Source organism: Heterodontus francisci, chromosome 10, assembly GCF_036365525.1.
Source record: "Heterodontus francisci isolate sHetFra1 chromosome 10, sHetFra1.hap1, whole genome shotgun sequence".
In the NCBI taxonomy this organism is placed as follows: domain Eukaryota; kingdom Metazoa; phylum Chordata; class Chondrichthyes; order Heterodontiformes; family Heterodontidae; genus Heterodontus; species Heterodontus francisci.
In genome coordinates this window covers 93,582,910-93,596,106 of record NC_090380.1, presented here as the reverse complement: position 1 = coordinate 93,596,106, position 13,197 = coordinate 93,582,910, and the positions used below count along the sequence as shown (strand labels likewise).

The window sequence follows — 13,197 nt, the reverse complement described above, 5'->3', positions numbered from 1 at the left end:
ACCACCAAAGGAGAAGCTACCTGGATATGTCGGAGCATCAGGCTGCGTATTTCCAGGCAAATGGTTGCTGACCTGTGTGACCTCATTGAGGGTTATCCGAGGGTTCGCAACAACCATCGCCATGGCCTTCCCATGGCTGTAAAAGTCACAGTGGCCTTGTAACTGGTTCCTTCCAAGGAGCAAAAGCAGACATTGGTGACATCTCGCAGGCAGAAGCACATCATTGCATCACGGAGGTAAGGGATGCTCTGTTGCAGAGGGCAGGGGATTACATTGATTTCAAGGTGGATAGGGACACAAAAGCTCAAAGGCAGTGGGATTTACCTCTTCACTGGATTCTCTCAGGTGCAGAGGATCATTGATTGCACCCATCAATGTATGGCATCAAGGCACTGACTGACCAGCCAAAGAGATTCCACTCACTAAACGTCCAGCTAGGCTGCAACCACAGAAAGCATCTAATGCAGGTATGTACACACTCGCCTGGAAACTGCCATGACATCTTCACCCTCTGGAAATCACAGGTGCCACAGCTCTTCTTGGAGCCATCGGAAATCCTTGGATGGCTGTTAGCGGATAAAGCTTATCCTTTCAGGACATGGCTGATGACTTCGCTGCGAAACCCTGCCATGGAGGCTGAGAGACATTACAACCGATGCCACCTGAGCACAAGGGTCATCATTGAGCAGGCTATTGGCCTCAAGATGAGGTTCAGGCGCCTTGGCTGGTCGGATAGTGCCCTCCAGCACACTTCCTCAAGGGTCTCACATGCATTGTGGTAGTCTTCTGCACTCTCCATAACATAGTCCTCCAAAGAGGTGTGGACCTTGAAGAGGGAGAAGCGCTGGAACGGACAGCTCCTTGGAGGAGGAAGAAGTGGAGAAAGAGCCTGAAGGAGAACTGGAGAATGGTTCCCATGTTTTGCAGGGATGTCACCGCGGTATGCCCAGGAGTGCTCATTAGGAGGGCAGGGGTGCCAGGGCAACTCCGATCCAGACACATTTCACCTGGGCGAGACTCACTCGGCAGGACATTTGGAGAGGAGAGTCTCCTTCATTTGAGTGAGAGCAAGCATCCATTAACAACAAAAGTCAGCAACCTTCCAAAGACACAAACATTGCAAGGCTGCAGACTCTCCACCTGACACACTCTTCCCCAACACACGCCTTTGCTCTGTTAACCCTTAGTTTCCATTCTCCTGCCTTTCACCATGATGAAATAGAAACACACAAGTTCATCAACATGCCCATTGCTTTATTGCATAAGAGTTCGATCTCATTTACAAAAGAAATATCCAAATGACCCACATCGCCACTCCTACGAGTTGCTCCCCCTCTGGTTGAGGATGAGGTGGAGGCAGACTGTTCACTAGTGCCTATCTGGAACTAAGATGCCTGTGGCGGTTGGCCTCATCGCGGAGGTGCCGGGAGCACCTCCAAAGGCTGTCAGAGTGCGTAACTCTACAGGTGCTTTGTCTGTCAGAGGGGCCATGAAGGCGGATGATGATAATGATGGAGCCTCCTCAGCCTTTTCATGGTGCCCTTGATTGCTAGAGGGAATCACCAGCTGGGGCATAGTTGGCATCCACACCATGCTTTTCTGCACTATTTACACCACTCACGAGTCAATGCTACAGACTGTGGCGTGCATTCTGTGCATGTCAGTGTGCTGCTCCTGCATCCACTCTGAGTGATGTTCCACATGACTCCCCATGAGGTTGGCCACTCTCTCAATGGTGGAGCTCATGTTCTCAAAGCACTGAGACATTGCAGAGCACATGAGATGAACGAACTCCTCTATTCTAATCCTATGACTCTGCAGTGCCTCAGGTAAACTCCGACATGTGGACACACATCTCACACTGGTTTTCCAGGTTGAGCTGCCTGTTTTGTGACTTGCGAGGCTCTGCAGCTCCACCCTGCTGAGTAGAGCTGCACCCGTCCTGCATCTCCAAGGGGGACTAGCCACAGCCGACTCTGCCTCCCCCATATCCTTCTGCTCTGAAGTGATGTTTAGTTTAGTTTAGTTTAGAGATACAGCACTGAAACAGGCCCTTCGGCCCACCGAGTCTGTGCCGACCATCAACCACCCATTTATACTAATCCTACGCTAATCCCATATCCCTACCACATCCCCACCTGTCCCTATATTTCCCTACCACCTACCTATGCCAGGGGCAATTTATAATGGCCAATTAACCTATCAACCTGCAAGTCTTTGGCATGTGGGAGGAAACCGGAGCACCCGGAGGAAACCCACGCAGACACAGGGAGAACTTGCAAACTCCACACAGGCAGTACCCAGAATTGAACCCGGGTCGCTGGAGCTGTGAGGCTGCGGTGCTAACCACTGCGCCACTGTGCCGCCCAATGTCACCCTGTGCCACTGTAACTAATACCACTTGAAGATCCCCCAAGGTGCAAGTGTTTGCGCTGTTGAAGGGTGTGCAGGAAAGATGTGATGGTGCAGGCGCTGATGTGTCTTCTTCCTTTGACTCCTCTGGAACATGTTGGTGATGTCTTAACTCCTCCCCCTCTGCTGCTGGCCCTGTGGGAGACAGAAGAGAAGGTGCTCATGAGAAATCGGCACAATCAACAGATGCCTCTGCTACTTAAAATAATGTGATGACTGCTTGTACATTGACAGTTCGCTGCACAGGGAGGATTGCCATACATTCCCTGAACCTGGAGATGTCGCAATCTTTTTATCTGTCTATGTTGGACTCCCGTTTCTCCATCTTTAATGTCCCAATGGCTTGACACTCTTGCCAGATCAAGGGCCAGCTCCTCAAAATGTGCCAGTCATGCGAGCTGGGGAACCCCACTGTCCAAATGTGCCCTCTTGTTCTCCCTGGCATTGTTCTTCCATTTGGCCTGCAAGGTAAAGAACAATGCCATTAGGACAATGTCTCTCTCCCTCACCACCTGCAGCGTTTCATTGGCATGAGATGTTGCAGCCTACTGTCCAATAACACTCAGGTTATAAACTATGCTTATGGGTCATCAAGGCTGCTGTGCCTATAGTCAGGAGAACTCTATGTGCACACAGGATTCCCCTTTATTTTGCATTCTGGTGACTGATAACCAGGAGGCATGCGATTTGGGTCTAACCTTGGACTCACCTTGCCAGACCTGAAAGGGTTATTGATACGTTTCCTTGCACTGGACCCCGTTCTTCCTCATCACTCCTCTGCTGATGACATCATGAGCCACCTCCAGCTATACCTTTGTGGTCTGCCTTACAGGCTTTCTTGTGCCACTGGTAGGGAGAAGGATATGTCGCTGTGATGACATTCCCTCCAGCAGCACCTCATGTGAAGCATCAGAAAAATGTTGTGGGTGGGGGGGGAAGGGTATTGTGGGGGGGCTGTCCTGGCACAGGGGTCCTCCCTACCCACTGCTCAGATTCTCCTTCCATCATTGAGATGAACAGCAACCACAGCAATAGCCCGTTGCTTTTTGTGTCCCACTTCCTTTCCCTGCCCGCCACAACTAATTGGACAGTGAATGTGACTCTGGGCCAATTAAGTTGATTTTCAATTAAAATAGCAATGTGTGCGCATTGCCAACTTGGTGCGGGGTCAGGACCCGGAAATGAATGTGACATCAAGTCCCAATCCCAGAATTGAAATTCTGCCCAGTGCGTTTAATTTTACAAACTGTGGGTGTTAAGGGTAGTTAGGAAGTTACTACTCATTTACCATCAATCACAATTATGAAGCTCGAAGATTTTGTCTGCATAGTGTTACCACTCAATCAAAAGTAATATGAAATCATGCAAACTTTACAGCTTAGTGAACAGAAGGTCATGTTAATGAAGCAGTAATGGCATATCAGGAACATTCCTGTAACAATTTTAAGGAGATTGAACGTGACATTTTAATTGAAGAACTTATTAAAAGAAAGGATCATGCACAGGCAAACAATTTGTAATTAGCAAGGAGAGATGCCAGTGGCATATGGGAGAGCCTCATTGATTTAAAATGAGCTGAAGGAGACAAGCCTAATCAAAACAATAGCAAAAAAAAGACTTGGGTTAGCAATTGTCAATAGCGAAAAGTGACTATGGTCTTCCAAATGTCTATGATCAACCAGTTCTCAGAACCTGGTAAGCACATCTGTTTGGTGAATGCACACACCTATTTTAAAACTATTTTATGATCTAACTTTGTACAAATTAGCTTTGTTGTGAAAAATGACTACTGAACTATTTAGAGGATATAGAATGATTTACGTATATATGATTGAGGGACCTTACCAGACATTCTTTAAATCATTAATGTCTGAAAGTTAATACTCTAATGCATTTCATTTAATAACTAGCAAGCTCTATGAATCTCATAGCCATAGAATCATTCTTGGTTACAAACACTTGAACTGACAGCAACCTGACTATCATTGTTATGTTTGAGACAGAAAAGGAAGATTATGATGAGAAGGGGAGGAGATCACTGAGTATCTGAGATTGCAACATAGCATGAAACAAGGAAAGCCATTCAATTGACATGGAATACTTAGAACTTACACAAGCCAGCACAGAATAGATGAGTCCAGTTGCTTTCATCAGCAAAACAGAGTGGGAAGTGTCAGATTTCCCTTTCAAGCCCCCAAGAATCTTGAGACATCTGGATAAATATATGTGTATGTATATATAAATTACATAGACAATGATAGACTATCCCTCCTCATCCTTCTTGATCTATCTGCATAGTTGGCCACACCAACCTTCTCCAACGCCTCTCCTCCATTGTCCAGCTGGTAGAACTACCCTAGCTTGGTTCCATTCTTATCTTTCGAATCATAGCCAGAGAAATATCTGCAATGGTTTCTCTTCCCACTCCCACATTGTTAGCTCTGGGGCCTCCCAAGCAAGGATCTATCCTTGATCCCCTTCTATTTCTCATCTACATGCTACCCCTTGTCAATATCATCTGAAAACACATGTATGTTGACAATACTCATCTCTATTTCACTACCACTTCTTTGGACCCCTCCATTATCTTTGATTTGTCGCACTGCTTGTCCGACATTTAAAATTGGATGTGCAGAAATTTCCTCCAACTAAATATTGGGAAGACTGAAACCATTGTCTTTGCCAGAGACTTCATTCCTTAACCACTGTTAAAATCCCTGGTAACTTTCTTAAGCTGAGTAAGATGCTATATAAATGTAAACTGTTTTTGGAAGAAGCAAGAACCCTAAAGATTTCGAGCACTGATAATGTGTCAACTTTGGCTTTGAGGTAGCACTCTCACCATCTGAGTCAGAAGGCCATGGGTTCAAGCTACAACAAAGTGACTTGTATGCTCTCGGTGGGCACTTTCGACGTGTCTTTCAATTGAGACGTTTAACTGACGCCCCATTCGCCCTCTCAGTTGGATAGAAAAGATCCCATTGTACTTTCCAAGGAAGAGCAGAGGAGTCCTCCTAGTGTCCTGGCCAACATTTATCTCTCAACCAAAACCATCAAAAACATCATCCAGTCACAAACATTGCTGTTTGTGGGCCACTGATGTACAAAAATGGACTGTTGCATTTCCTATATCATGACAATGACTACACTTCAAATAAATTATGAACATTAAGAGCCTAAAGAAAATGCAGTCAGATAAATAACACAGTGTTTCAGTGATGTTGGCTGAGCAACAAATATTGTCCAGGACACTGGGAGAACTCCCCTGCTCTTTGAATGTTGCTATGGAATATTTTGTATTCACTTGAACATGCAGGCTCTTTCAGTACAGCACTGACATCTCTCTGAAGCTTCTCTAAGAACTTATAAATGTTACATATAATGAATTACTTTAAAATAATTCATTCATTGGGCTGAGTTTTCCTAATCTCACCACAAGAGAAGTTGTGTGGGACTTCCGCCTCCCAGACTGACGCCGCTGTGACCCTGGGGTTCGTTTTTCTTCTCGGGCCATGATACTTACGTAGGGTGGGCTCCTGGCAGGATCTCTGCAACCAAGAGGTAATCTACTGCTGCTGAAGAGGAAGATACAGCACTGCTGTATAAATATCCATTATAGCACCAGAAGAGGAAGAAGCTCATTTAAAGTGGATTACAGATAAATAATTCAGTGCCTTAAGTGTTAACCAACAAACCATTTAGAATGATTATCTGTAGGTGTATGACTATAAAATCCAAGTTTATTATGAACCTTTTCAGGAGCATTTAAGGTCAGTTGTCTAAGTGAGTGGAGCTGTTAAACCCATAGTTGAAATAGACCATAGTAGTCCTCGGATATGATGCTTTAAGTTATAGCAAATAATTTGGAGTAAGTCTGCTCAAATGCATTTTATAGAATTCAACATGGATTTTATTTTTTACTTCGATGTGAGCTATTGCCGCTATTACTGTTTCATGGCTTTAAAAGTAGCCAGAATAGAGTTATTGCATGAAGAAGCTTAAGGCATTTTTTTAGATTTTATAGATAATTAGAGATAATTGTAAAATAGGGAGAACTGGAGCTTCTGCAAGAGAGCCCATACAACATGACTCTATGCCACCTCAGGGTCCTACTTTTCCTCCATTGAAAGCATAATGATGTTCCCTGTTCCAAAAACAGATACAGGATACTTCAAAGAGGGATGCTGGAGTGCCTCTGGGTTTAAATTGTCTGCACAATAGGTGGTGCTCAAGTCTGGAGTGAATCAAAATTGGGCAATTATTCAATGGTACCAGATAGTTCAACTCAAACAATGAATTCATTTATGTAAAGTTGAATGCAGGCTTGTGTGTTTAGATTAATCTGTTAAAAGTTGAGACAAGCTTGCAGGTCCATGAATGGGAGAAATTTTCCTAATTTTATATTTTGCTAATTGTTCCCGTTCTCTTTTGAACAACAACTGTAGCCTGCATTTATAGAGGCCTTTAACGTAATAAAACATCCCAAGGCACTTCACAAGAGCATTCCAAACATAATTTGATACTGAGCTGCATAAGGAGATATTAGGACTGGTAACCAAAAGCTTGGTCAAAGAGGTAGGTTTTAAGGAGCGCCTTAAAGGAGGAAAGAGAGGCAGAGAGGTTTGGGGAGGCGATTCCAGATTTTACTCACTCTGGGTACGGTTGAAGGTACGGTGGGGAGAAGGGAGTTGGATATGTGCAAAAGGGTGGATTTGGAGGAGTGCAGAGATCTCAGAAAGTTGTAGGGCTGGGGGAGGTTACAGACATAGGGAGGGGCAACAATTCCACTGGACATTCGTGGATCTGATCACCAACTGATACGTGAATAATGGGCCACTTAATAAGGTATGAGCGGGGAATCAGCTGTGGGAAACATAAATGTAACAAGAAGGGGGAGGCGGTGGTGTAGAGGTATTGTCACTGGACTAGTAACCCAGAGACCCAGGGTATTGCTCTGGGGACATGGGTTCAAATCCCACCACAGCAGAAGGTGGAATTTGAATTCAATTAATAAATCTGGAATTAAAAGCTAGTCTAATGATGGCCATGAAACCATTGTTGATTGTTGTAAAGACCCATCTGGTTCACTAATGTCCTTACCTGGTCTGGCCTACATGTGACTCCAGACCCACAGCAATGTGGTTGACTCTTATATGCCCCCTGAAATGGCCTAGCAAGCCACTCAGTTGTATCTAACCGCTAGCACTGTGGGTGTACCTACCCCACATGGACTGCAGCGGTTCAAGAAGGCAGCTCACCAACACCTTCTCAAGGGCAATTAGGGATGGGCAATAAATGCTGTCCTGGCCAGCGACGCCCACATCCCATGAATGAATAAAAAAAAAAATCCGAACTAGACATTTCCATATCCAGCACTGATCACAGGTTAAAAATAAGGAGTTGGGGATACTGGTTAATTTTCTCTTCTCTAAAGATAGAATTTGCCTTTTTTGATCATGTAATCTCTTCAACCACCCTTTTAGTCCATTATCCTAATGCTTTACCCAGTACATTTTAAATAGAGCTATTTAAATGCAATTGAATACTAGTTGAGTGAGCTGGAGTAGTAGGGGACAAACTTAATAAGCTCAATTATAGTTTTGAAAATATTCTTGATTTCTTTTATCTTAATAACAGTGTATGAACAGGTTATAGGGGAGATTTCCTAGATTTGAGCCCTGATACATTGGGTTACTTGAACAAAGTGAATGTTAGAAAATCGTGCAGGTCGCAGAACATGTCTGAAAAGAAAGCTGACTGATTTTCCTCTCATTTAATAAACTGGAAGAAATTTAGACATGTGTGGTTCAACCTGCCTGATTTTTCAATGCTCACTGAGCTCAGGGGATCCATGCACCTTGCTGCAGACCCAGGAAAATTAGAGGCCTGCTCCCCGACCCGTACCCGATAGAACCCGATGACATGTGTCGGGTTCGGGTCGGGTCGGACCCATCTTCAGAGTACGGCTTTCGGACTCAGGTCGGGTCGGGCCGAATCCAGGTCGAGTCGGGTTGGGTCGTGGCGGACACACAGGGTAAGTGCTCTTCTGGTAAGTATTGTAATTTTAAAAAGTTAGTTGAGCTGGGAGTCCGGGACGAAACTGCGTCTGCGCACTATGACGTCACCACGCATGCGCTGCAGCTTCTTGCAGGTTCGGTGTCAGGAAGGTAAGTGAAGGGATGGTCAGGTCGGGTCGAGTCGGGGGCGGGTTTGGGCCGGGTCGGGCTCGGGTCCGCTGTGGTTCGGTCGGGTTTGGGTTGGGTTCTATTTTCCCAACCTGAGCAGGCCTCTAAGGAAAATATCACCTTATAATGTGGAAATTGCTATCACAAGGAGTAGTTTGAGGCGAATAGCATAAATGTATTTAAGGGGAAGCTAGATAAACACATAGGGGAGAATGGAATAGAAGGATATACTAACAGGGTTGAATGTAGAAGGATGGGAGGAGGCCTGCGTGGAGCATGAACACCGCAGGGACCCGTTGGGCTGAATGGCCTATTTCTGTGCATTCAATGCAATATATCTAAAATCATGTTAGTAAACAGAGAATGATGACAAACTACATTTCTTCCTAATTCTTGAATATTTTCCCCCATTCTGTAGAAATTACAATTTACGGAAAAAGGCAGCGAACAAGTTTAACGGGAGCAATGGTCGTCAAGTACAGGAAGTGCACGTATCCAACTGTGCCGTTTCATCACTACTGCCAGTTAACACTGGAGATGTGGCTAGTGTAAATCTCAACAATGAACAGAAGTGCCTTGAAGTCTCTGAAGGACCACAGTCACTGCGGGATAATACTGTAATTCCTGGCAAAGTTATTCCATGATTCTCTAAAATCTGTAATAAAGTTCCAGTTGTGAGGAATGGGGAAAACCTGTTGTTTCAAATTATGTAGTATTACAGTAAAAAATGTTATGGATTATTCTTTATGTTTTAATAGTTCACGGGGATTATTGGAACTCTGAATAGTACATGTTTCTGAGTTGAAATTGCACTATACAACATTAGTAACAAATATGTTTGTACCAAGTTCTTTTTTCCATGATCTTAGCAAGGTTTTAACCCAATTGTCTTCTAAAATAGCAGACTGTAAAATGTCATAAAAATGTGCTTATGCATGCATTACTAATTTAAGAAAGCACAATTTCAACCCAATTGTGGGAACTGGACGTAATGTTATGGATGTGGAAGCTCCAAGTTAACAGAAAAGTTCAGACTTCAGACAAATCTCACACTCATACACATACTTCCAATACTCAGCTCTCAACATTAATTTCATGTGCAAAGTGAAAACAAGTTTGAAAGAGGAATGCTTTCCAGTTATATCTCATTGGTACAAATAAGAAATTGGATGGATAGAAAATTGATCCAAATCCAATGATCATTTTGTTACCAAAATACATCCACTTCTGGAATCAAATTGGACCAAACTTTACTGTGTCAGCTGTGGCTCAGCTGGTAGCACACTTGTCCCTGAATCAGAAGTTTGTGGGTTCAAGTTGTTTTCCAGAAATTGAGTGTAAGCATCTAGGCTGATACTCCAGTGCTGTCCTATTGGAGGTGCTGTCTTTTGGGTGAGATGATAACTGAGGCTCTATCTACCCTGTCAGGTGAACGTAAAAGATCCCAAGGTACTATTTTGAAGTTGTGTCCTGGTCAATAGTTATCCCTCAAAAACATTTAAAAAAACACATTGCCTGATAATTATCACATTGCTGTTTGTTGACCCTTACTATGTGTAAATTGTCTGCTGTATTTCCTACATTATAACAGTGACTACACTTCAAAAACACTTCATTGGCTGTAAAGCACTTTGGGACATTCTAAGATTGTGAAAGGTGCTATATAAATGCAAGTCTTTTTTTGGTTTCTTTGTTCTGAAACCCAGGCCATAGAAGCAAGTGGAGCATCTAGTGCAAATGGACTAACACAGCTGGTTCATCCTCACTCTAGTATCTTACATTATTTACCTGGGTGCTACTTCATTACTGATTGCCAATTTTTTCTCCAAAGAAGCATTTTTGGTGATGGGTTCAGAGAAAATTGAGTATGAGAAGAGACTCGCAGCTAACATAAAAGGGAATCCAAAAGTCTTCCATAGGCATACAAATAGTAAAAGGGTCGTAAGAGGAGGGGTGGGGCGAATTAGGGGAACTATGCAAAGAGGCAGAGGACACGGCTGAAGTACTAAATGAATACTTTGCCTTTACCGAGGAAGAAGATACTGCTGAAGTCATAGTGAAAGAGAAGGTAGTTGAGACACTGAATGGCCTAAAAATTGATAAAGAACAGGTATTAGAAAGGCTGGCTGAACTTTAAATTTATATGTCACCAGGACCAGATGGGATGCATCCAAGGATACTGAGGGAAGTAAGGGTAGAAATTGCAGAGGCAGTGGCCATAATCTTCCAAACTTCCTTAGATACAGAGGTGGTGCCAGAGGACTGGAGCATTGCAAATGTTAGATCCTTGTTCCAAAAAAGTGTAAGAATAAGCCCAGCAACTACAGGCCAGTCAATTTAATCTCAGTGGTGAGAAAGCTTTTAGAAATAACAATCAGGGACAAAATTAGCAGTCACTTGGACAATTGTGGATTAATTAATGAAAGCCAGCATGGATTTGTTAAAGACAAACCATGTTTAACTGACTTGATTTTTGATGAGATAACAGATAACAGAGGGGAATGAGGGCAATGAGGTTGATATGGTGCACATGGACTTCCAAAAACAAAGTTGAATTTCAAAGAATAAAAGGGACCGTGGCAGCATGAGTACGAAGTTGGTTGAGTCACAGGAAGCAGAGAGTAGTGTTGAATGGTTGTTTTTCAGACTGGAGAAAGGTATATAGTGGGGTTCCCCAGAGGTCCGTATTAGACTTGGGTGTACAGGGCACAATTTCAAAATTTGAAGATGTTACAAAGTTGGGAATATTGTGAACTGTGAGGAGGAGAGTGACAGACTTCAAGAGGACATAGACTGGTGGAATGGGCAGACATATGACAGATGAAATTTAATGGAGAGAAGTGTGAGGTTATACATTTTGCTAGTAAAAATGAGGAAAGGCAATATAAAATAGAGAGTGCAATTCTAAAGGGTGCTCAGGACAGAAATACCTGGGGGTATATGTGCACAAATCTTTGACGGTGGTAGGGCAGGTTGAGAAAGTTGTTAAACATAGGAACTTAGGAAGATAGGAACAGGAGTAGGCCATTCAGCCCCTCGAGCCTATCCCGCCATTCAATGAGATCATGGCTGATCCGCGGCCGAACTCCATATACCTGCCTTTGGCCCATATCCCTTAATATCTTTGCTTAACAAAAATCTTTCTATCTCAGATTTAAAATTAACAACTATCCTAGCTTCAACTGCTGTTTGTGGGAGAGAGTTCCAAACCTCTACCACCCTTTGCATGAAGAAGTGCTTCCTAACATCTCTCCTGAGAGGTCTGGCCCTAATTTTTAAACTATGCCCCCTAGTTTTAGAATCACCAACCAGCGGAAATAGTTTATCTAGCCTGTCTTATCCTGTTAATATCTTGAAGATCAGATCACCCATTAACCTTCTAAATTCTAGTGAAAACAGGACTAATTTGTGTAATCTCTGCTCGTAACTTGACCTCTGTAGTCCAGGTATCATTCTTGTAAACCTACGTTCCACTCCCTCCAAGGCCAATATATCTTTCCTAAGGTGTGGTGCCCAGAACTGCTCACAGTTCTACAAGTGGGGTCTAACCAGGGTTTTGTACAGCTGCAACTGACATATGGGATCCTAGATTTATAAATAAAGGCATAAAGTACAAAAGCAAGGAAGTTATCATGAATCTTTATAAAACACTGGTTTGGCCTCAACTGGAGTATTGTGTCTTTAGAAAGAATGTGAAGGCTTTAGAAAGGGTGCAGAAAAGATTTACGAGAATGATTCCAGGAATGAGGGACTTCTGTTACATGGATAGATTGAAAGAACTGGGGCTGTTCCCCTTAAACAAGAGAAGGTTGAGAGGAGATGTGATAGAGGTGTTCAAAATCATGAAGGGTCTAGACAGAGTAGATGGAAAGAAACTGTTCTCATTGGTGGAAGGGTCGAGACCAGAGTACACTGATTATAAGGTGAATGCAAAATAACCGACGACGACATGACAAAATACTTTTTAACGCAGTGAGTGTTGAAGATCTGGACTGCACTGCCCAAGTGTCTAGTGGAGGCAGAGCCAATCACGGCTTTAAAAAGGGAATTGGAAAAGCCCCTGGAGAAACGATTTGTGGGGCCACGGGGAAAGGGCAGGGGAGTGGGACTTGCTGAGACCAGTAGACATGATGGACCGAACGGCCTCCTTCTGTGCTGTAACAATTCTATGACTGTAAATGTCATGCCTTGCAATGCTATGAGAGTTTCTGAAGCACAGTATTTTAAGACATAATCTCCTATAGTTTTATAGCAGAATGACCAAATGATATACATAGGGCCGGTTTGAGAAGAGCTATTTCATGCCTCACCTGCTGGCGATTCAAGGTCTGTTTGACATATTTCTGAGTGCTATCAAACCAGTCTGTTTTCCCACACTAACAGACCAGGATAATCAAAGGAAAGGTGATTATATTTTCTTATCTCTAGTTTTTGTTTTCTAATTGCCTTATTATGTTTTCTTTCTTTTGGGCCTCCTTATCTCGAGAGACAATGGATACGCGCCTGGAGGTGGTCAGTGGTTTGTGAAGCAGCGCCTGGAGTGGCTATAAAGGCCAATTCTGGAGTAACAGGCTCTTCCACAGGTGCTGCAGAGAAATTT

General features: G+C 43.5%; 1 protein-coding gene across 1 annotated transcript in view; it reads left to right on the top strand.

Moving 5' to 3' along the window:
• Positions 1–9,579, top strand: part of LOC137374217 (uncharacterized) — a 36,450-nt gene extending 26,871 nt beyond the window's left edge. The window contains exon 3 of the mRNA XM_068040004.1: positions 9,016–9,579. Coding sequence (XP_067896105.1) covers positions 9,016–9,241 — 226 coding nt within the window. The 3' untranslated portion in view covers positions 9,242–9,579. The remainder of the gene's footprint in view (positions 1–9,015) is intronic.
• Positions 9,580–13,197: the final 3,618 nt, after the last annotated feature.